Source organism: Cervus elaphus, chromosome 10, assembly GCF_910594005.1.
Source record: "Cervus elaphus chromosome 10, mCerEla1.1, whole genome shotgun sequence".
Classification (NCBI taxonomy): domain Eukaryota; kingdom Metazoa; phylum Chordata; class Mammalia; order Artiodactyla; family Cervidae; genus Cervus; species Cervus elaphus.
Genome location: NC_057824.1, coordinates 25,749,863 through 25,774,281, shown reverse-complemented (window position 1 = coordinate 25,774,281; position 24,419 = coordinate 25,749,863). Strand labels below are relative to the sequence as shown.

The 24,419-nt window shown below is 49.7% G+C and overlaps 1 protein-coding gene across 3 annotated transcripts in view; it reads right to left on the bottom strand.

Annotated features, from left to right (window-relative positions):
* SNX29 (sorting nexin 29) overlaps window positions 1-24,419 on the bottom strand; it is a 580,903-nt gene that overhangs the window by 59,198 nt on the left and 497,286 nt on the right. For all 3 annotated transcript variants that reach the window (XR_006343074.1, XM_043914342.1, XM_043914344.1), the window contains one exon: window positions 2,783-2,922. Coding sequence is in view for 2 of the 3 variants with exons in the window: in XM_043914342.1 (XP_043770277.1) it covers window positions 2,783-2,922 (140 nt within the window). In the remaining variant the exon portion in view is untranslated. The remainder of the gene's footprint in view (window positions 1-2,782; window positions 2,923-24,419) is intronic.

Genomic DNA, 24,419 nt, shown 5'->3' with positions numbered 1-24,419 from the left:
TATTTCTCAGCTGTAATCGATGGCAGCCAGGGTGGCTGGGACTGCACGACACGCCAAGACGCTCCTGTGTTAACAGGCGGTTGTCGCAATCCCACAGGCTGGAGTTTGGTGCATGCCCCACCAGAACTGCCTGAACTACCCACCCCAGCTGTGGGGACACCAGCTCACCCCTATGAGGCAGCCTATTCTCACACTTGCGGTGGGCAGCCTTTCGTAACATCGGGGTCTTAGGACCATGTCTTGGACTCCATTTTCACCAGGAAATCTGATCCAAACACACATGACTCAGTGAGAAGTTGATTTCCAGTCCTCATCACAGGCCAGGGGGCTGCCTTTAAAAGAAGGGGGGCTTCCCTGATGGTCCAGTGGCTAAGACTCTGTGCTTCCAAAGCAGGGGGCCTGGCTTCCAGTCCTGGTCAGGGAACTGGATCCCACACAGCACAACTAAGAGATCCCACATTCTGCAACTAAGAACCAGCACAGCCAAATAAATACAACACGCAATTTTTAAAAAGAAAAGAAGGGGACCTCCTCTCATGAACTGTAATGGTGTTTTCAAAATCAATCCCCTAGCAGCACAAATAATCCAATGAAAGAAAAATACCATATGGTGTATTCCATTTGGAGGGGTAGAGGGGGAGACATCTTTTTTATCAGAGATAGCAGAGAACAACTGAATCTTCTCATAAAGGTCCTGAAACAATTAGAAGGATGGGAGTAAGCAGACTTGGCTTCAGTTTCAAAGCCTGGAGCAGGTTCAGTTCAGTCGCTTAGTTGTGTCTGACTCTGTGACCCCATGGAAGGCAGCAGGCGAGGCCTCCCTGTCCATCACCAACTCCCGGAGCTTACTCAAACTCATGTCCATTGAGTCGGTGATGCCACGCAACCATCTCATCCTCTGTCGTGCCCTTCTCCTCCTGCCTTCAATCTTTCCCAGCATCAGGGTCTTTTCTAATGAGTCAGCTCTTCATATCAGGTGACCAAAGTATTATAGTTTCAGCTTAAAGGATCAGTCCTTCCAATGAATATTCAGGACTGATTTCCTTTAGGATGGACTGGTTGGATCTCCTTGCTGTCCAAGGGACTCGCAAGAGTCTTCTCCAACAACACAGTTCAAAAACATCAATTCTTCAGCGCTCAGCTGTTTTTATAGTCCAACTCTCACATTCATACACGATTACTGGAAAAACCATAGCTTTGACTAGATAGGCCTTTGTTGGCAAAGTAATGTCTCTGCTTTTTAATATGCTGTCTAGATTGGTCATAACTTTTCTTCCAAGGAGCAAGCATCTTTTAATTTCATGGAGCAGGTAAGTCCTGTCAATGTCTGGTTGGAAGTTCAGCTTGGAAATTCCAGTAAGTGTGAAGCCAAAGCTACTCCCCACACACAGAAGCAGGAAAAAGCCCTAATTTGAGTTACAGCATCACTGTTAGGATAAAACAGATCTGCAAACACTCAGCACACTCATTTGAAGAACTCCAGGGAAAGGAAACTCTTGCATTATCAGCAAACCAGTGTTTCTCAAATGACAAGTCCCAACCTACTTTCAGAGGCCCGAGGGTTTGCTATATGGATCCTTAGGTCTATTGTTTCCAATACAACGATAACATTTTAGAAATCATATACAGTTGACCCTTGAACAACATGGGTTTGAGCTGAGTGGGTCCACTTATACACAGATATTTTTCAATAGACATATTAGAAAGATGAAGATGTGAAATGATTTAAAAACTCGCAGATAAACTGCATAGTCTAGAAATACTAAAAAATTAAGAAAAAGCTAGGAATGTCACAAATGTATAAAATAACTGTAGACACCCAAAAATATGTGTTATCTGACTGTTTATGTCATTGGTAAGGTCAATAGTAGGTTATGAGCAGCTAGGTTTGGGGGGAGTGAAAATTTATACACAGATTTTCAACTGGGAGAGAGGTTAGCGCTTTTTACCTCCATGTGATTCATGGGTGGAGTATAATTATATTCTCTAGCATCTGAAGACTCAATAAAAACTAAGGACAGCTTCATCATTTGGGTTCCCTGAATCCCAGCGTGCAGATGTCCTGATATGATGAGAGATGGATGAGGACTATAGGGAATGATCAGTGATAAGGCAGGGACACCAGTGAGGCCCACCAGCCCCGAAGTGTGGCTCAAACAGATGTTTTCCAGCAACGTGACCCGAGGAAAGTTGGGTCAGGGGGAGGTGGGGTCAGCATGTGGATCACCGGCAAGGTATGTGGCAAGCTTGGGAGAAGCCAAGCTTCGTCTGCATACCACTGTGACCAAAGACTTGGTTTCATAAAAATCAGTGGCCACTGTGTTAATCGATGATTCGGAATTGTGATAATGTTCTAAGTGTCTGATATGTAAACATATTTTTTGCTTTTACTTTTATATGACCTGTAAGAACAAGGACTATATACCTAGTTTTAAGTCGGCTTATACTTAAATCATATAAATATGAAAGCAATTTAAGTCGGCACCAGTGGGAGTCTTCGAGAAGCTTCCTTGGGTTCACTGCCAACATGCCTGGGGAAGCCTGAGAGATACTACTTTAACGCCGGGACACCCGTGGGCTGCAATCTTTCCTGCGATCAAAATGTACCAAAGGACGAAACTGCAGAGTTCTGAACTTGCGGGAGCCTCGAATCAACAATGCTGACTGGCGGGCTCGCCCGCTCTGGTCTCCTGGGATTACCAGGACACAGACACGCGCCGCAGCCTAACCTCAGAGGAGAGCAGGCAGACCGCGCTGGGTGGAGAACGTGACCAGTACTCACATGAAGAAGGGCATCAGCTGGGTCAGGGTCTCCTTCTGGGGGCTGGCGGTGAACTCAGGGACTGCCTGGATGACTTTGTTCATGACGCTGCGCAGGTAGGTCTGCAGCTGCTTCCTGCGTTCCTCCACAAACTTGGCGTCCTGGGAAGACAGAGAGACAGATAGACAGGCATCCTCAGGTAGGCTTTCTGCTTTCCTCAACCACCCGGAGAACACGCGACCAACAATCTTCTTTACCCAGAGCGAGTGCAAGTGTGCCTCAGGCTTTACACGTGTGACCACACTTAGTAACAGGGGAGATGCTCGTGATGCTACTACTGGGGGGTGTGTGTGTGTGTTAGTCACTCAGCCGTGTCCGACTCTTTGTGACCCGTGGACTGTAGCCCCCCAGGCTCCTCTGTCCATGGGATTCTCCAGGCAAGAATACTGGAGTGGGTTGCCATGCCCTTCTCCAGGGGGTCTTCCCAACCCAAGGATTGAACCCCAAGTCTCTTGCATTGCAGGCCGATTCTTTACCATCTGAGCCATGAGGGAAGCCCACTATTACTGCTAAGTGGTGGCAATGCAGGTTCATGAAATTTCCTACAGTGTATTCCCAGGAATGAATGAAATCTCAGCACTTGCAATGTGCCGAGCAGGGCACTGGGATCTGGGACAGACCATGAACACAAAGGGTCACTGCAGTGGCCCTGGTGGAGGAGATAAATCAATCCGGTGACCACACAGGTCAGCGCATAACGTCATTCATCACACTGAGTGTGCCACCCTCCAGAGGGGGTGCTGAATTTTGCCTTCACGGGAATTTTCTAAAACAGGAATCAGTCACCACTATTTAAGAAGGGTTTCATTAATAAACAAATTCCACCCTTTTTGAGAAACTAGGAGACACAGCGACATGGCTCCACTCCCAGGGCCACTCCGGGGGTGGGGGTCTGCTCGGTGTGGCCCCGAGGCAGGCACAGGGTCCCAGGTCCACGCTCAGAACCCTGCTGGCTCACACCCCCATGTTTGCCTGGCCCTCGTAGGCAGGGCTGGCTTCCAGGCATGCCCCAGGGTGAGAACTTGGACCCGTGTGGTGACCTGCTGTCCCGATGTTGAAAATCTGAATAATTTTGGCATGAGGGGCCCTACATTTGCCATGGGCCCCACAGATCCCAGAGCCCCACCTGCTCATGTGCGTCTGAACTGGCTGGGGGGCGGTGGGGAGAGGGAGCTGGCTTGGAACAAGAAAATCAGGCCTGCATTGGGGGTGGGGGACATCCTTCTTTGAGGAAGCGACGCTTCTTCAAGACTGGAGGCTGGGTGGGGCTAAGAGGGCACAGCAGAGTGAGGAGACGGGAGGAACAGGGTTACTCATCCTCACAGAGACACGAGACGCCCTCTCTGATGAGTCTCACATGACAAATGAGGAAACTGTGGCCCAGAGCGATGCTGGGCTCCTCGCCCATGAGGTCCCACACCCAGAGCAGGACACTCATCGCCCCCTCTCCAACCGCCCCAGCCAGCCTGGGGCTCTGGAAGTCTGCAGAAGGCGCCCACACGCTCAGAGACACCTGAGGACAAGCCCTGTCCCCACAAGGCCCTGCCAAGAACCCGAGCACAGCGGGAGGTTCTTATGTGCTGCCAGGTTTAGCAAATAGAAAGACACGATGCCCGGTGAAACCTGAATTTCAGACAAACAATGAATTTTTCAGTATTCATAACTCCATATTCAATAATTCATGACTCAATAATTTTTTGGTATTCAAGTAGGGCTATACAATAAAACCTTTCCATGTAATATTTGAGACTTAGACTTGGAAATTATTCACTGTTTATCTGAAATTCAGATTTTACGGGGTGCCCTGTATTTCATCTGCAACCCTCCTCTGGGTGCCAGCAGGGAGGAAGGAACACAGAGCATCTGCTGCTCCCCAGGGGCCGCTTCAAGGTCACAGCAAGGTCTTTTCTCCCAGGGTCACCCTCTGATGTAGTGCCTCAGCGGGATGTTTCTCCAGAGGGGAATGGCGCTCCAACACCAGCTGGCCATCCAACTTGATCACCAGCACGGTCCCAGATTGGGGCTGGAATCTCCTGCAGTGGGGGCAGTGAAGGCATCGGGCCAGGAGAACCGTGGGTCCTTGCCCCAAGCTCATTTCCTCGGGCTCCGCTTACCCGTCTGATGCCTGGGTCTGCTCCCCAGCCTCCAAGTTTCAACCTATCATAAGCAGTTAGATGGTCCTCCTTGGGAAGGTGATTAATATGCCCAGGTTAATGCTGAATGGAGCCACTCAGGCCTGGTTTTTAATCTGCACAAGAAACCCTCAAGGACAGTTTGAAAGGCCTTGCAGCAGGAAGGCAAGAAAGGGGCTCAGCAGTCCCAGAAGAACTCATGGGGATTTCTCCTTTTTCAGAGGAAGGATGCTCAAAACACTCTGAGCACCAAGGAGAGGGTGGGGATGGCTCCCCGTGTGGCTTGTGGGGCTGTGCTGGGCTACATGGTCCTGGGAGGGGAGGACGGGAGGACCCCCAAGTGAAGGTCAGAGGATCCCACCCAAGAGTCGAATCTGCCTGTTTTCACTAGGGCTTCCGCTGGCCCAGGTCCCAGGGCCAACAGGGGCTTGGCAGAAAGTTTACCACCTGGAGGAACCCCACATCCTTGCCATGCACAGATTCCTCGAGCTCGCCAGTCCCAGGAAACCCCAGCCAGCTCCTGATAAAACCCAACATGGCAGCAAGTTGAGTTTCACAGCCGAGCAATTTCTACTGAGCCGTTCAGAACAAGAGACAGGTATCCGTGGAGTCTTCATGCGTGCTCTGCGCTCAGCGCTTTCCCAGAGCCGCATATTTTCAGCACAGTGGAGGCTCGGGAAGGGTAGGGAAATTGTCCGAGGTCTCAGGACCTAGAGGCAGCTCAGCAGGGTCCCAGGTCATCGGCCGATGAGCAAGTGAGAGCTGCCTTCAATTGTGAAGATGCTCTTCAATTTACAGAAGAAAAATCTATGGGTCCTTTAAACCCCAAAACATCTCCTAGTCAAGATGCAGTTCAGAGAACTTGCAACTGCCTGTTGGTTGTAGCAGAAGGAAGCTGGTCACACGACTCTCTACCTGGACACTCTGTCCTCAGATCTCAATCTCATTCTGGGGGTTTAGACACCTTAAGTGGCCACGCATGACTCAGCAGGATGCGGTGAGGCTGCAAAGATCTCAGAATACCTCAGTCTTTCCTGGGACCGTCATTTCATTTTTTACTATGAAAGTTTCAAATTATGGCAGAAAGTAGAGCACAGGGTGGTATAATGAACCCTCATGACCCTTTATCTAATAAAGTCTTAACCCTTTTGCATATTTTATCATTTTCACCTTCTTGCTAAGCTGTCTTAAAGTAAATTATGGTTATCATGATGTTGTAGTCCCTAAACACTTCAGGGTGTATTTCTAAAACACTAAGAACATTTTCCTATTGAACCACAATATTGCGGTCACCTCTAATAAGATGAATGATAACATGTTGGTGTTCCCTCATACCTAGTGTGTATTCAAATGCCTGAATTTTCAAATGTGCCTACTGCTTATGGGGTCTTTTTTTTTTAAGGGTGGAGTCCATCCCAGAACAAAGCTGGCAATTTTCCAGCAGGCTGAATGCAGTCTGGTTCAGATCAAATTCCCCCACAGGATTAGTGAGGTTCTGACCAAAAGTCTTGTGGCCACAGGACTGGAAACAGTTTTCATTCTAATCCCCCAGAAAAGAAATGCCAAAGAATGTTCAAAGTACTGCAAAACTGCACTCATCTCATACCCTAGCAAAGTAATGCTCAAAATTCTCCAAGCCAGGCTTCAACAGTACATGAACCATGAACTTCCAAATGTTCAAGCTGGATTTAGAAAAGGCAGAGGAACCAGAGATCAAATTGCCAACATCCGTTGGATCATCGAAAAAGCAAGAGAGTTCCAGAAAAACATCTATTTCTGCTTTACTGACTACGCCAATGCCTTTGACTGTGTGGTCACAACAAACTGTCGAAAATTCTTCAAGAGATGGGAATACCAGACCACCTGACCTGCCTTCTGAGAAATCTGAATGCGGGTCAAGAAGCAATAGTTAGAAGTGGACATGGAACAACAGACTGGTTCCAAATCGGGAAAGGAGTTCGTCAAGGCTGTATTTTGTCACCTTGCTTATTTAACTTATATGCAGAGTACATTGTGTGAAATGCTGGGCTGGATGAAGCACAAGCTGGAATCAAGATTGCTGGGAGAAATATCAATAACTGCAGATATGCAGATGACACCACCCTTAGGGCAGAAAGTGAAGAAGAACTAAGAGCCTCTTGATGAAAGTGAAAGAAGAGAGTGAAAAAGTTGGCTTAAAGCTCAACATTCAGAAAACTAAGATCATGGCATCTGGTCCCATCACTTCATGGCAAATAGAAAGGGAAACAGTGGAAACAGTGGATAACTTTATATTTTTGGCCTCCAAAATCACTGCAGATGGTGACTGCAGCCATGGAATTAAAAGACGGTTATTCCTTGGAAGAAAAATTATGACCAACCTAGACAGCATATTAAAAAGCAGAGACATTACTTTGCCAGCAAAGGTCCATCTAGTCAAGGCTATGGTTTTTCCAGTGGTCATGTAAGGATGTGAGAGTTGGACTATAAAGAAAGCTGAGTGCCAACGAATTGATGTTTTTGAACTGTGGTCTTGGAGAAGACTCTTGAGAGTCCCTTGGACAGCAAGGAGATCCAACCAGTCCATCCTAAAGGAAATCAGTCCTGAATATTCATTAGAAGGACTGATATTGAAGCTGAAACTCCAATACTTAGGCCACCTGATGTGAAGAACTGACTCATATGAAAAGACCCAGATGCTGGGAAAGATTGAGGGCGGGAGGAGAAGGGGACGACAGAGGATGAGACGGTTGGATGGCATCACTGACTCAATGGACATGAGTTTGGGTAAACTCCGGGAGTTGGTGATGGACAGGGAGGCCTGGCGTGCTGCAGTCCATAAGGTCAAAAAGAGTCGGACACGACTGAGCAACTGAACTGAACTGACCAAAAGGTGCAGATGGTGGTTCCTTTTCACCACAAGCTGCTGGTGGGCTTGTGTGGCCTAAAAACATGAAAACCAGGGTGCAGGGACTTCCCAGGTGGTGCAGAGGTAAAGAATCCACCTGCCAATGCAGGAGACACAAGAGACATTGGTTTGATCCCTGGGTCGGGATGATCCTCTGGAGAAGGACATGGCAACCCACTCCGGTGTTCTTGCCTGGAGAATCCCATGGACAGAGGAGGCTGGAGGGTTCATGGGGTCGCAGTTCATGGGGTCGCAAAGAGTCAGACACGACTGAGCGCTGACAGAGGGAGCTGCATCCACTGCAGGTTCCCGGCCTCTCCTGAGAAGTGGCCCTTGACAGCTGGACGCACAGGGCCACCATCCTGCCGGCCTCTGTGGGGACCTGACTGTGCACCACGTGGGATTGTGCAAGAGCCTACAGACCCATCCAAGATCCACCCAGCGAGACGATCACGTTCCAGGTGATCACATTCCACAACAGCTTGCATTGCCACTGGCCAGCTCTACTGTGTGGCGGCTAAACCCCTCAGATGAGTGGCTCCTCATCTGCAAAGTGGGCTACGGGTGGTGTCTGTGTCATTTGTGATAGCCTAAGCTAAGCGCCCGGCAGCCAGCAGCGCCTGCCAGGCTCTGCGATGGATGCTGACGTCTCTGGATGTTCAGCCAGGGTGCCTTTCCTCAGGGAGTTTCTCTGTGCACGGGGCAGGGACAGACTGGCAGACAGTGATGCCCACGCAGGGCAAGTGCTCGGAGGCCGCCATCCAGAGGTGAGCCGGAGAGAGCGTGGGAAGCTCATGCGAGAAACAGAGGGAGGGTTTCACTTGAGGAGCCAACTCCCAAAGGGGCCCTTCAGCATCTCTTGGAGGTGAGACACCCGTCAGGGGTCTAGGTGGGAGCCCTCAGGGGAGGAAAGGCATGCCAGGCGGAGGGAACAGCAATGCGGAGGCTGTAGGCAGAAGGAGCGTGGTTTATGGGAGCGGCAGAAGGCAGGCCGGTGGGATTGGGCTGAGTGGCTCCCGGGAGCTGAGGCTGGAGCAGCAGGGGCTGGATGTCACACAGCCTCAGGGACCATGAAAGAGGCCGCCGGTGGAGGCGGGATGCAGGAAGTGCATTTAGAGAGACTGTTGGTGGCCAACGGGCTGCAGGCAGGCAGTCTGACGCAAAGAGATGCCCGTGAACGCTGCCCCTTTGCCCAGGGTGCACATCCCAACCTGCAGTGTGGCTCATACGAGCCTTCTCGACGTGGCCCAGCTTGCCCTGGCAACCTCCCTTCATGTTGCCCTAGCCCCACCCCATCAACACACACCCCACGTCCCAGTGACCATGCTGCTGCTGCTGCTAAGTCACTTCAGTCTTGTCTGACTCTCTGCAACCCCATCCCTGGGATTCTCCAGGCAAGAACACTGGAGTGGGTTGCCATTTCCTTCTCCAATGCATAAAAGTGAAAAGTGAAAGTGAAGTCACTGAGTCATGTCCAACTCTTCGCAACCCCATGGACTGCAGCCTACCAGGCTCCTCCGTCCATGGGATTTTCCAGGCAAGAGTACTGGAGTGGGGTGCCATTGCCTTCTCCACCCAGTGACCATAGCAGCTCCGTAAACACTTGCTGTAAGCACATACAAACATGGTGGGGGGGTGTGTGGATATAGGGGTGACAAGGCAGGCCACTGGAGCAAATGAGCCCAAACAAGAGATGACCAAGGCCCCTGATGGGGAGAGACATGGAGAGAAGCGGCCTCAGGCCAGCTGCCTGGTCCCCAGTGCCCCCCGGGCAGGGAGTGAGAGGCAGACAACGAGTGAGCGAAGATGGGGAGCTGGTCCTTCGGGGACCCCGTTTGTCAGCTGGGCCCCCAGGGAAGAGACTGGCGTCCACATAGGGCCTGCCCCGCTGGACAGGGGCCAGCACTCAAGGGGCCGTGGATCGTACGTGTGTTTTTCGGTTGTGCTCCTGGGGCTGCCGCCAACACGAAGCATCAGCAGCGGTGGGCTGGACGGCAGCCCAGCTCTCGGAATGCGCCAGATGCCTCTGGTGGCCGCTTAATGAGTCCTCGCTGCCCGTGGCCCTGCACTCATCTTGCGCGGCACTCTTAGCGTAATACCATTGTCAGTTACGGTTGAGGACTAAGAATAGCAAAGGCAGTTAGTCCTCACGGTAAAAAAGAACACCCAGGACTATTTTAATGGGGGTATTTTTTTTTTCTCCCTCCCGAAAAGATTAATTTTATTTTGAGCTTCAAGAAGATAAAGACGCCATCAAATCAAGAAGAGCTATTTTTAAAATGATGGAAGGCTGTGAAGAAGACAGCGAGCTACCATTCCTGGAACCAGACCCCAGAGCCCTGTGCTTTCCCGCCTGTTCTCTCCTGGGTCACTCCTTACAACGGCACCTCCTCGACCACACCCCGTCTCTCCAAGGGGACCGTCCCCACGCGCCTGCACTTCCAGAGTCCCTCTTCATTCTTGTTTAAGTATGTTGTGGTGGTTTATACAATATACAGAAGGTCTTGTCCAGCAAGGGCATCAGGCCCTGTGGAGAGATGCCATGGCAAGTCAGCTGATCTCACAGTGCCTCACTGGCTGGAGAATTCTAGGACTAGTTTCCCAAGGAGCCCAGCATCAGTGAACGACTTCAAGTTCTATTTTAGAGCCGACATCCCACCAGGTGGGATGTACTGATGGGCAACTATCATTCATTCGTTTACTCAGTGATCCGGCCACAAATTAGTTCACTCATTCATGCAACAGACAGCCTGCTGTGAGACAGGCGCTGCAGGGGAAGGAATAAATGAGTCTCGGATCCTGCCTTCACAGAGCCTACAGTCGATGGAAAAGACAGACTAACTGATCATTACAAAAAGTGCGATGAGGCCAGGAACACACAGGATAAAGGTGCACACAAGGTCTGCTGTGGGGGGCTGCGGGGAGCACAGAGGGGCAGGAGGCCCTTTCCCGGGATCATGTGATATAACAGTTACAGTAGCATCAGCAGCAACAGGAAGAGGAGGTATTACTATTAACGTTTACTGAACAGAAAATTCCCCCTGCTGGGCGCTGGACTGAGCGCGTGCGTGCATGCTCAGTCGTGTCCGACTCTTTGTGACTTCATGGGCTGTAGCCCACCAGGCTTCTCTGTCCAGGGGATTTTCCAGGCAAGAATACTAGAATGGGTTGCCATCTCCTTCTTCAGGGGATCTTCCCAACCCAGGGATCAAACTCAGGTCTCCTGCGCTGGCAAGTAGACTCCTTACCATTAGCACCACGTGGCAAGACTGAGCACATTAAATGCTTTATAGATTCGCAGAGACCCACTGGGATAGATACATTTTAGGATCCCCATGTCAGAGAGAGAAGCTGCCACTCAGAGGGGTGGGGGTGAGCGGCAGTGTCCAGACATGTAACTGCTGAGGGGTGGAGACAGGACTTGGCCCCAGGAAGCCGAGATCCACTCTACTCCAAGATAGAGGCAGAAAAGGGTGTTCTGCTCTGAGAACCACCTAGACAGTCCGAAGACCACAGCCGGAGGGCTCTTCTGGAGACCATCACACACTTGCTAATGGGAAACCGAGGAGAGAAAGGGCCTGTCGCTGCTGTTTTAAACATGCTGGATGGGGACTTCTGAGAGCAATGAAGGCAGGCAGGAAGGACCCTTGCAGCGGCTTAGCAAACATCACTGAGCCCCTTCGATAAGCGTCTCATTGAGTGTTTTTAGCAAGACTGCACAAAGTATCTTCACTTGCCTAACTCGGAAATAATAAAATCGCAACTTAAAAAAGGAAGTTCTACTAATCTGTACATGACGAGTGGGTCCCCAGAGGTCAGGACAGAGGTGCTAATGTTCACATCTGGGCCAAACAGGTCGGCGCGGCCTGGCTGTTTAAACGAGTCTGGTTTCCCAAGCTTTCTTCCAGGTAATCATCAACTGGATGATAACCTGGAAAAATCACCAGGCTTCCCTGGTAGCTCAGCTCAAAAAGAACTTGCCTGAAATGCAGGAGACCCAGGTTCGATCCCTGGGTTGGGAAGATCCCCTGGAGAAGAAAATGGCAACCCACTCCATTATTCTGCCTGGAGAATTTCATACACAGAGGAGCCTGGTGTGCTGCAGCCCATGGGGTTGCAAAGAGTTGGACAGGACTGAGCAACAAAACACTTTCACTTTCATCAGCTGGAAGGACCAGATGTGAATGAAGCTGGGAGGAGGAGGCCTTTATCTAGAGCAGTTTGGGGAGAGCGGAGGGCAGGGAGGGGTAAAGAAGGCCCATGTGTCTCTAAGGCATCCTTGCTGAGAATTTCAGGTCCCAAATCTTGACAGACACCCACTAATTTAAAGACCAGAGCCACTGCCCCTCCTGCAGGCCTAGGGGAGCACAGTCCTGTTAGCTGAATTACTTTGCCCCCAGTGACTCAGCGTGGCCACGACTTACCAAGTAGCCTGGTGATGGGCTGGGATGGACAAGACAGACAGGAAACAGGCATAGATCCGTGGGGGTCAGCATCTCTTGCTTGGAACATTTACTGAGTCCCGGGATATTACACAGTAATCCACTCAAGCAAACATTTACCTGAAGCCTCTCCTGCCATGCCCAGTTAGTCGGGATGAAAAACACCCAGTTCTTGCCCTAAAGGCACCCACGGCCTCTCACTCATCCGTACATTTGAGCACCCACCAAGCGGCAGACTCGCCCATCCACACCTGCCCCGGACGCCCGCCTCGCTCTAGGGCCCGTGATGAGCAGGGCTGGAGGAGGTGAACAGGACGGCTGCCCTCATGGAGGGCGCTACCGAGAACCCCGTCCTTTTTCCAACACTGCTGGGCCAGACCCTGTGCTGGGGGCCCCCAAGATGAGATGACAGGTCCTGGTGTTGGTGGACACCACCCGGAGGTCAGGGCCAACACTGGCAGAGCAGGAGGACAGCTCCTGGAGTGGGGGTGGCACGCCCTCTGAGCCGGGCTGCTGGGAATGGCAGGCACTTCCGGCCTGGGTCTGGGGTGTGGGGCTGGGTGGGTTAGGATCTCAGCAGATGAGGAGGAAAGGAATCCAGAGGAAAGGAATCCGGATGGAGGGCCTGAGGGGAGCGAGGGGAGCCCAGGCTCAGGAGGTCGGGTGACATCCTCTCGGTGGGGTTGGGGTGTGTGTGTGTGGGGGCTGAAGCAGTCAGGCTTTGGAGAGAGGCCAACGGTAAGGCGTGAAGTCAGGGCAGAGGGTCTGGGGGAGACCAAGTGCTGGGGGTTCAGGAGGCCCAGAAATCAAGACTCAGTGGAGGAACAGAAAGGAGTTGATAAGGACTTCCCTGGCAGTCCAGTGGTTAGGACTTCGTGCCTTCCAATGCAGGGGGTGTGGGTTTAATCCCTGGTAGAAGAGCTAAGATCCCTGGACTGTAAAGCCAGCTCCTCTGTCTCTATCAGTGGCACAGGCTAACACTTCCTAGGAAGGGCAAGGGGCTACTGAAAACAGAACTGCCTCCCCCATAGTATCTGAAACAGCACTTTCCACAAGACACACAGCAAGATGCATGACTCTGCTGGCAGCCCCGAGGATCTGAGGGCTTCCGGGTGAGACGCTGCCTGTGGTGGGAAGAGAAAGTGCAGATTCGAGAAGACACCACAGACCCCAAAGTCCTCTCCACACTTCCTTCATGAAAAACGCCAGGGGGCTTAGGGCTTGCATCAAATCTAAGCTTGTACTTCCTGTTGATCCAGGAGACCCTCCTCCTCTTGTTTAGAAAGCCTCCAGTGAGGCTACGGGACAAGCCTCATGGCACACAATACCTTACTCAGAAATGGGGAAAACAGATCAGACCCAGGCTGGGCAGCTCACAGAGGGAATACAACGTGGAAGAGTTTGAAGAGTGTAACATAGCACTCCCGTGATGTTCATGAATTACGCTAAATGTCAGAAGAGAAGGCAGATCCTGACACCCATCAGCAATGAAAGGATCACCACCCCACACCTGGACTGCAAACACAAGAAACATAGCAAGTCTCTATTTCAGAAAAGGAATAGAACCCTCCACTTCCATCTCCAGGGCTCAAGGGATACTTACACTTTCCTCCCATGTACTTCTCATAATGATCATAATAATAATTATTGTAATACCATTTATTGCCAAGCTTACTGTGTGCTGTGCGCTATGTGGAGTGTCCACCTGAATTATCTCAACAGACCCCTGCAACAGCTCTATGGAGTAGATACTAATATTCCCATTTTGCAGATGAAGAAACTGAGGTGCCCAGAAATTAAGTACCTCCCCTAAAGTGACCGAGCTAGAGAGGAACAGAGCTGGGATGGTACAGCCATGTCTGTCTGAGCTCAGCTCATAACCTCGATGCTGTCCTGGCTCTTAGGGTCAACGTATTCATAAACAACAGGATCTCCACAGCTTCGCTAAACACAGGAATAAAAAACAAAGTAGTCCTGCGGGTCACATGGGGTGAACCGGATACCAGAGCTCTAAAAACTCCCCTTGTGGCCAGCACTATGTATTGTGGCTGGATAAGTTTCATCTTCCTATCAATGGAACCTGCCCGTCAGTGGGAGGGGGGATTACAGACAGATGCTTTAGAGCTGCCTCTGCGGCGCAAGAAGCGCTGGATATGGGGACCTGTCCGCCCACAGGCGGGAGCCAGCCTGCAACATGATGCTGGCACAGGTCGGGTCCTAGACAGGACATGACAAATGATCTCCTAGCAGGAGAACAGAAGGCTCTGTCGCAGGCAAAGCCTATTTTTCTCTGTTACTGACTTTGCAGCCAAGGCAACCTGCAGGCTGGGCAGCTGAGGTGGGGATGGGGGAAAGGCTGGTTCATGCATTCACTGGAAAAACTCAGAGTGGGGGAAAAAAAAAGACTGTATCCACATGCACGTGTCTCTTCCCAGAGCTGCAAGCTCCAGTGTGGGAGGGGTCAGTGGGTAACACGGGGCAGCCACAGGTGCCAGGGGGACAAGGTCAGCAGGAAAGATACAGCCACAACTTTAATCCCAGTAATTGTTGCCTCATGGGGAAGTGGGTCCACTGTTGCCAGATCGCCTGGATTTTTTTTTAAGTGAAATCCCAGATTTTTAAATATTGAAAATCATAAAAGATGTCTGATCTAATGAGATGCTCCTTAACTTAGAATGCTTTCCACAAATTTATGGAAGACCTAGGACCTGGGATTCTTTAGGAAAGCAGCATGGTGTATCCACAAGAATCACTCATGGCTGAGCTTAGCCCCAGCTACGGCTTAGCTGGGTGACCCCTGAGTAAGTTACCTCCACCTCTCTGGACCTCAATTTCTCCACCGGTGCAGCACAGCCAGGTGGCTCAGTGGGTAAAGAATTCACCAGCCAATGCAGGGGACATTAAGAAATGTGGGTTCGATCCCTGGATGGGAAAGATCCCCTGGAGGAGGGCATGGCAACCCGCTCCTGTATTCTGGCCTGGAGAATCCTGTGAACAGAGGAGCCTGGCTGGCTACAGTTCATGGGGTCGCAAAAAGTCAGACATGACTGAAGTGACTTAGCATACATGGCCTAGAGGATAATTATGTGATCAAATGAGGCGATGTGTGCAAAACAAAAACCGCAGCTGTTCTCAACCCACGGTAGACATTCAGTACACAGACATCTCCTTTTTCGAAGCAGTCACAATTCAGGTCCGTCTGACTTTAAAACCACCATATTATTTAGTCTGGCAGTATTTGGTCAAATTAAATGTAGTATACTACATGACCCATTGTACTGTAAATTAACTATACTTCAATAAAATTTAAAAAAAGAAATAGAATATATATAGTTCACTACACAGCCCTGCAATTCCACCCTGAGTACCTATCCAGAGAAATTCTCACACGGGTCCCTAAGGGTCATGTACAAGGAGATGGATGGCTGTGCTGTTTTGAGTGGGGGACAGTCAGGAGCCACTGGGAGGCCTCTCCGGAGTAAAGGACAAGTGAAATGTGGTGTAAATACACTGAATGCACTCAATATACACTGAATAGCTCCCGAAATACACTGAACAGTCACAGAAGCAAAGTACAGGCTGACGCGGCCACATGAATAGAGCTGAACAGGAGGCTGAATGAAAGAAGTGAAAGGATGGAGACTAGGACCATGCCATGTAAGTAAATTAAAAATATGACTAATGCAACATATTCTAGAAAGAAACACACAAATTTACAGCTCTGAGCCAAACATAATGGAGCAGCTATTTGTGGCAGCAGGAAGAGCTGATGGGACAAAGGATGGTGAACTTGAGGCTTCAGAGTGAACACTGAGATCTACGCATCAGGAGCTGGGCAATAGCATGAACTCGCTGTTTTGTCTGGGAGGTCCAAAGAAGAAAATCAGAGAGGAGAGATGTATTTTCTCATTCTGCACCTGTTTAACACCAGGATCTCCATCCATCAGATCCAAAGACCCTCGTGGATCCTGGGTTCCTATGTGTCCTGCCCTGAAAAACTGCAACAATTTCAGAGGCTGAGACCAGAAACTCAGAATGCCTGCATGTATTTTATGTCCCAGTCTTCCCTGAGGGCTCCGTGGGGCCTCACTCCCCTCCCTCCCTCTCCTTCTATGCAACTGTTTTGCCTGTGGGGGCCCCAGACCAGCACAGCGATTGCTGGGCAGACAGATGGCCCACACAGCCATTTCCCCACAATGCCCTGGACCATTTCATAGTCTACTGCAAGTGTGATGGCCACACAGGGTCTGGTTTAGAGAAAGTTTTCATGGCAGCAACAGCAGCGTTGTGTGGAGCCGTCTCTGACTGTCTTAATTGCAGTCTCTATGACCAGTATAAATCCTTAACTGCCGATGCCACAGTCTAAAGCGGCTGTTTGAGCAGAGAGAGGCACAGTGGAGCCAAAATGTTAATGCCAGCCAGTGCGTGTCGAATGCCAGGACTTGAGCGGACACGGTTATAAGTGTTATTTCTGACCCCAACATTTCACCGATGAGGCTCAAAAAACCTTAAGTGCTGGGCCCAGGATCACATAACTAAGGAGCAGTAATGTCAGGATAGAACTGACTAGGGGGCTGGTCTTCCTCTCGCTGGGCCCAGCCATCACACCCCCAGGGAGGCCCCTCCAGGTAGGACATGGTTAGGAGGAACAAGCAGGCTTCAAAGCCAAGGAAGAGAAGGTGGCAAGGCGGCTACGTCCCTCCCAAGAGCCGGCAGACAGATGCCAACACCCCGGCCCCGACCACATGGCAGGGACCAGGGGCACACGCTCCACCCTCCAGGGCCCAGGCCTGGTGTGCGGGACACAAGGGCAACAGCGATGCCGGAGAAGCAGGATGCTTGGCACGCCGCCGTGAGGGGCTTTGGGGGCCTGCAGGCCACTCCTCAGCTTTCAGGGGAAGCTGCCAACCTGGGCTGTTAGGGGAAATCCCTCAGTTCTCACATGAGCTGGCAGCCAATTCAAGTGCTTGACTATGATGATGCAGACGGAATCAAATACATCCACAGGCCATCCAGAAGCTAGAGGGAAAAAATCACTAGGTCATCAAACACAGATCTCTGCAAAATTAGTCCCCCCAAGCTATGTTACTGGTGGGGGCCGGGGTATGGATCCATGTTTCTGGGGGCCAAGTGCCTTTCCAGAGAAACAACCCAGACACCCCGGGAAGGGGTGGAGCCCAGCTCCGGGGCAGGGCTGGGGCTACACTACACACTAAGGCCTGCTCTGGACTCCTTCCCTTGATTACCCTGCTATAGTGACCGAATGCCCAGCACCCCTCCCTGGGGCTAGACATTCAGAATAACAGGGTTTTTCTTAACTCTCAAAATATACTACTCAGGGAGGTGATGGTATCTCCAATTTACAGGAAAAGCATGGAGACTCACAGAGATGAATTACTTTTCCTGTGGTCATGACAGAATGATCAGAGAAAGAATTTTTTAAATTAACTGATTATTTTTGGCGGCAATGAGTCTTCGTTGCTGCAAGCAGGCTTTTCTCTAGCTGCAGTGAGTGGGGACAACTCTCTAGTTGTGGTGCGAGGGCTTCTCATTGGAGTGGCTTCTCTTGTTGCAGAGCACAGGCTCTAAGGTGCACGGGCTTAGTTGCCTTGTGACATGTGGGATCTTCTGCGGCCAGGGATCAAACCTGTGTCCCCTGCATTGGCAGGCGGATTCTTAACCACTGGACCACCAGGGAAGTCCCAGAGATAGAATCTGAACTCAGGTCCAGTGAACTTCCAGGGACTCTGTTGTCTTAACACTGTTCTTTGTCTACACAGGGGAAGGTTACAAAAAATCCATTCGATTCAGAAACTCTGATGACCTCTACCACGTGCCTGTTGCAACACTGGAGGGATGAGGAGGAAGAGGTCAGGGCCAGGCCATCTGAGTTTAATGCAAACTGAAACTGTTTTATCTACGTTTCTGACACCAACTGTGTGGAGGTTTTTCTTCCACACCAACAACCAATTCTCAAACTTTCTGGACACCGACTTAGTGCCCAACAACTCAATTCAATTCTGACACTAACTACCTGAGATTAGCATCAGACCTCACAAGTCAAGGGCTCAGTCTCACGAGATGGCCCCTGCTTCAGATGCCAAGTCCAAGTCCAAGCTACTGGCACATCTGACCAACTGGCTATAAATTGGTGGTTCCCACGACACCCTTCTCTGGTTTGATAATTTGCTAGAATGGCTCACAAAACTCAGGAAAAGAGCTTACATACTGTTATTACCAGTATATTACATACCAGCTTATTACAAAGGATACAATTCGAGAACAGCCGGAAGGAACAGACGCAGAGGACAAGGTTCTGGTGAGGGGATGAGGCTTCCCTGCCCTCTCTGGGTGCATCACCTTCCCAGCACTTCAAGTGTAAAAATGATAGTTGCTCAGTCGTGTCCAACTCTTTGGAGCCTGTGGACTGTAGCCCGCCAGACTCCTCTGTCCGTGGGATTTCCCAGGCAAGAACACTGGAGTGGGTTGCCATTCCCTTCTCCAGGGATTGTACCTGGGTCTCCTGCATGCAGGCAGATTCTTTACTGTCTGAGCCACCTGGGAAGCCCCTCAGCACCTCAGAATGTCTACCAACTCAGAAGCTCTCCAAACTTCAGGGTTTGGGATTTTCATGGAGATTCCATTAAACAGCAGTAGTTGATACAATGATTGGCCACTGGTGATAACTCAATCTGCGGCCCTTCTCCGTCCCCAGAAGCTAAAGGTTCCACCCTTCTAATCACACCTTGGTCCTTCTGGGGACCACCCCCATCCTCAAGCTACCTAAGGATTCCAGCCACTGGTCATTTCATTACCATACAAAACCCCACTCTTATCAAACCAGAGTTTCTAAGGGTCTTAGAAGCTCTTGTGTTGGACCCAATATTGTCACAAAAGCTTCTCCTTTCACCTCCTCACTCAGGAGATTACAAGAGGTTTGTGAGTTTTCTGCCAGGAACCAGGGACGAAGAGCAAATATATATTCCTAATTGTATCACAGTATCATAAAACCAAATGGATAAGATGACATTGGGAGGATAAAGGGATTATTTAAAAGTTTTGATTTGGGAATTTGATTTACAATGGACAGGGTCTCTGGAGTTTCCTTTCCTGAAGTACACTAAAAATAAAGTCAGAGTCAAATAAGGAACTGCAAGTCAAGACATGCCCCGACTCGGGGTCTTAGCTTCTGTGTCTGTAAAATGCGAGTGGGTGCTGTCATCGTGCCCTGACTCAACCAACATGACGAGCGAGGCGCGGTGCCAGGAGCTGGGATCCAGGGGTGACTAAGACTACAGCACAGGAAGTCGGTGCTCACAAAATATGTACAGGATCTGTTCCATTTCTCAGTCACCTCTGCAGGGAGGCGGCGCCCCAGGACGAGTTCTGGCCAACGGGCAGCGAACAAGAGTGGTCCCTGCCAGTTCTGGGCGGGGGCGGCTCAGGGCTGGTGTGTCTCCCCCATCCCTCTCCGCAGGGAGAGCTGCAGTGAGCTGGGGGCCATTCCTTTCCCCTCCTCCTTTTTTCTCTTGAATGCTCCTTCAAGATGTGCTCTGTCCTTCTCCCTTCCGGCCTCAGATGACCTGCTGATGGCAGGACAGCTCTGGCCAACCCTACCGCACAGATGGGGGCCACTGAAGCGCAGACCTGCCTGGCAGCCAAGATTTAATCCAGGCTCCTCGACTCAGAGCCCCTGAGAACCAAAGGGCCTTCTGAAGTCTCGTGGAGCTCGGGGGTCTTCAAAGGAGGTTCCTGCAGGGTTCCCCGGACGTGTCTTGGGTCGGGGCTGCACCCGGGGAACGAGGGGAGGCTCTAATTCAACAAACAGCGCCCCCTCTGTCTGTTGAGAGTGATGTGGGTGGCGATGCTGTGATGACCAGAGCGGCCATGCACACTCCCTGCTGAGCTCAAGGTTAAACAGTTTTCATATATTATTGGGTCTGATCCTCATACTCTGGGTGGTGGGTACTCCTGACCACAAACATCAGACACTAAGACCAACAAGGGGGACATCCCTGGTGGTCTAGTGGTTAAGACTCAGCGCTTCCACTGCAGGGGATGAGGGTTTGAATCCAGGTCAGGGAACTAAGATCTCACATGCCCTGCGGTGTGGTCAAATAAAATAAAGAAGTGATGCAAAAAAAATTGCTTAGGATTTTAGAGCTAAGGAGACATGATGAAAGGAGAAACTGATTCTGCCAGGAGTCAAGGTGCTCACCCTCCGTCGCTGATTCGTGTTTGATTCTCTGTGACCCTATGGACTGTAGCCCACCCCCGCTCCAGGCTCCTCTGTCCGTGGAATTCTCCAGGTAAGAATACTGGAGTGCGTTGCCATTTCCTCCTCCGGGGATCTTCCCAGAGAGTTATACACATGAATGACCAACAGGGGACAAACTGAGGGTGCGGGGTTTAAATGTGTGGCAGCAGTGAGCTCTGCCCCAACCTACGTGTGGAGAAAGGGGTGAGCTAGTGGCCTCTGTTCTACCCTGGCCACTGGTGTCCAGCCCTGGGACCTCGGGGCCGGTGCACAAACACCAGCAACTCTGCCCAGCAGGAAAGACGCTCCTCCTCTGACACACACAGAATCCAGCACAATTGAGGGTCTGCTGCTCTGTGCCACACTCTGTGCCAGCGCTTTGAACTGGTGGTGAAGAATCTAAGCAGGTCAGACCACCTGGGTTTGAAGCCCAGCCCCACCAGGTACGAGATCTGTGGCCTGGGAACAGTTACTGCAGTTTTATCACCTCCAAGACAGGGATGATAGTAGGAGTTGCAGCCCCTGGCACAAAGTGAGCACTCAGTCTGCGTTAGCTGAGACCATTGGCATATTCCTCATTGTGCCGTTTAATTCTCACAAATAACCTACGGGTTCGGCATGGTAATTATCGCCACTGGCTGATAAGCACACAAAATATGGTCTTCGTGCTCTAAAAAGACAAATGAACGCAAAACCGCAGGATGATCAGGAGGAACTTAGATGTGTTGTGATGATCAGCCCCAGGAAAGAGACCGGAGCAATGAGTGGCATTTGGCTGGATTTGGTGCGATGTTGGGGAGAGAGGTGTGGTTAGTGTAAGTTTTCCAGGCAGGAGACCCCATCTCCCCAGCTAACTCTTCAATACTACCATTCACTGACCAGAGTTGAGGTTCTTAAACCGGCCTTGTCTGAAGCCCTTGATGAAGCCTTGATGTCTTCTGTTGTTCAGTCGCTCAGTTGTGTCTGACTGTTTGCAACCCCATGGACTGCAGCACACCAGGCTTTCCTGTCCTTCACTATCTCCTGCAGCTTGTTCAAACTCAGGTCCACTGAGTCCGTGATGCCATCCAACCATCTCATCCTCTGTCTCCCTCTTCTCCTCCTGCCCTCAATCTTTCTCAACATCAGGGTCTTTTCCAATGAGTCTTAAGCCTTTGATAAACATAAGATCCCTGCCCCCCCCCCCCCCAAACACACCCTTTTGTATGCTAAGATGCCCTGGATTTCAGTGATTTCTTTTCATCTCTTCTTCCCTGCGATAATCAAGTGGACAATGGCCTTTGAAATCCTGGCTCCACGGCCTCTATATCCTTCAGATGCCTTTACTGAGGCTGAGAATGTAAGAATTTATAATGGGTAACTTTTCTTCTTTTCTCCCTTCTTGCCTGTCCAGCGACCATCCACTCCATGGCTCTCGTAAGAAGACTAAAATAGTCCTTTCAAAGGTCTCCTGTTCCTCACGTTCAGTTCACAGAGGCAGGGAAGGGTTGCCCTCACCACCCCCCCCTCCAGCCGCAGAAGCGGGCTCACAGGCGACAGGTCCAGCAACTGCAAGTTCCCCCTAGTCACAGACACGGCTCAGGAATGGGCACAGAAACAAAAGCAGCACAAGACGTGTACTCCAAAAACTACACAACATTGTTGGAAAACATCCCATGTTCATAAAAAGGGAGGCTTACTATTCTAACGATGCTGAGGCCTGACACTGATCTACAGATCCAACAAAATTTCTTACGAAAATTCCAGTTGCCTTTTTTTTTTTTTTAAACAGAATTGACAAGCTTACCCTAAAATTCATATGGAGGGACTTCCTGGGTGGTCCAGAGGCTAAGACTCCAGGCTCCCACGGCAGGGAGCCCAAGTTTGATCCCTGGTCAGAGATCTAGATCCCACGTGCTGCAATTGAAGATCCCGTGTGCCACAACTAGGACTTGGCGTGGCCAAATAAATAAATAAATCATTCATATAGAAGTAGAAAGGACCCAGAAGGGCCAAACTCTCCTGAACAAGAAGAGCAAAGCTGGAGGATTCACTTCTCCAATCCAAAACTTAATACAAGGCTACAGTAATCAAGACAGAATGGTACTGACAAGAGCAGGTATTTAGATCAACGGGAAAAAGCTCAAAGTCCAGAAATGAACTCTCATACTTCTACTCAATTGACTTTCCACAAGGATGACAAGACAACTGAATGGGGGAATGAACTATCTTTTCAGCAAATGGTACGAGGACAGCTGGATTGCCACATCAAAGAATGAAATTTGTTGTTCTTCTTCAGTTGCTCAGTTGTGTCCGAATCTTGGCAACCCCATGGACTGACTCATTGGAAAAGATGGAATGCTGGGAAAAGACAGAAGGCAGGAGGAGATGGGACAACAGAGGATGAGATGCCATCCAACCAGGATGGCATCACTGACTCAAAGGACATGAGTTTGATCAAGTTCCAGGAGATAGTGAAGGACAGGGTAGCCTGGTGTGCTGCAGTGCATGGGGTTGCAAAGAGTCAGACACAACTGAGTGACTGAACAACAACAAAGAAAATAAAGTCTGCCTCTGTTTCCATTGTTTCCCCATCTGAAATTATACCGTTTCTTTAAACCACATAAATTATCTCCAAATGAATCACAAAACTAAATGTAAGCACTAAAACTATAAAACTGCTAGAAGAAATCGGAAATAAATCTTTGTGTGGTTAGGCAAAGCTTTCTTATATACATCAAAAAGTATACAGAACAAAAGAAAGAATAAGCACATTAAATTTCGTCATAATTAAGAACTTGTTTTCTGGAAAGGACATCAGACGGTGAAAACGCAACTCTGAATGAAAGAAAATATTTGCAAATCATCAATCTGATAAGGGCCTTATTCTAAAACACATAAAGAACTACTGCAACTCAACAATAAAAAGACAACCCAACTTTAATCTGAATAGGTCTTTCTCCAAAGAAGAGATACAAAGAAGATAAGGACATGAAAAAAATGCTCATTATCATTAGGGAAACACAAATTAAACCACAATGTGATATCACTTCATACCCATCAGGGTGGTGTTTTAAAAAAACAAATAATAATAAGTGTTGGTAAGAATCTGGAGAAATCAGAACCCTGATACAATGCTGATGCAAATATAAAACGGTGCAGTTACTTTGGAAAACAAACAGTTCTTCAAGGTGTGATACACAGAATCACCATATGATCTAGAAATTCCCATATGATCTAGCAATTCCACTCCTGGGTAGAATGAAATGAAACAAGAGTATGAAATGAAAGAGAAAGGAAACATATGCCCACACAAACACTCAGCTTTGTCCATGGTAGAATTATTCGTCATAGCCAGAAAGTGGAAAGCCAAACGTCTATCAGCTGCTGCATTGATACACACAATGTGGTATATCTACACAATGGAACAGTATTTGGCAGTAGAAAGGAATGCAGTAGGACTTCCCTGTTGGCCCAGCAGTTAAGAATCCACCTTACAATGCAGGAGATGCAGGGTTGGGGAACTAAGATCCCACCTGCCCCAGAGCAACCAAGCCCTCAAGCCACAACTCGACAGCCTGCCTGCTGCAACTACTGAAGCCCGTTCACCGCAATGAAAGATCCTGCGTGATGCAATGAAGATCCTGTGTGCTGCAACTAAGACCCAACACAGCCAAATAAACGAATAAATAAATTAAAAAAAAAAACAAATGCAGTGCTGATATATAACACAGACGAACCCTGAAAACATGCTTCTGTGAAGTCACAAAAGACTATATAATATATGACTCCATTTACATATGATAATATTTCCAGAACAGGCAAACCTGTAGACAAAAAAAGTAGATTAAAGCTATTTTTAAAAACAAATGAGCACATCATCCAGACAGACTAGGGAAAT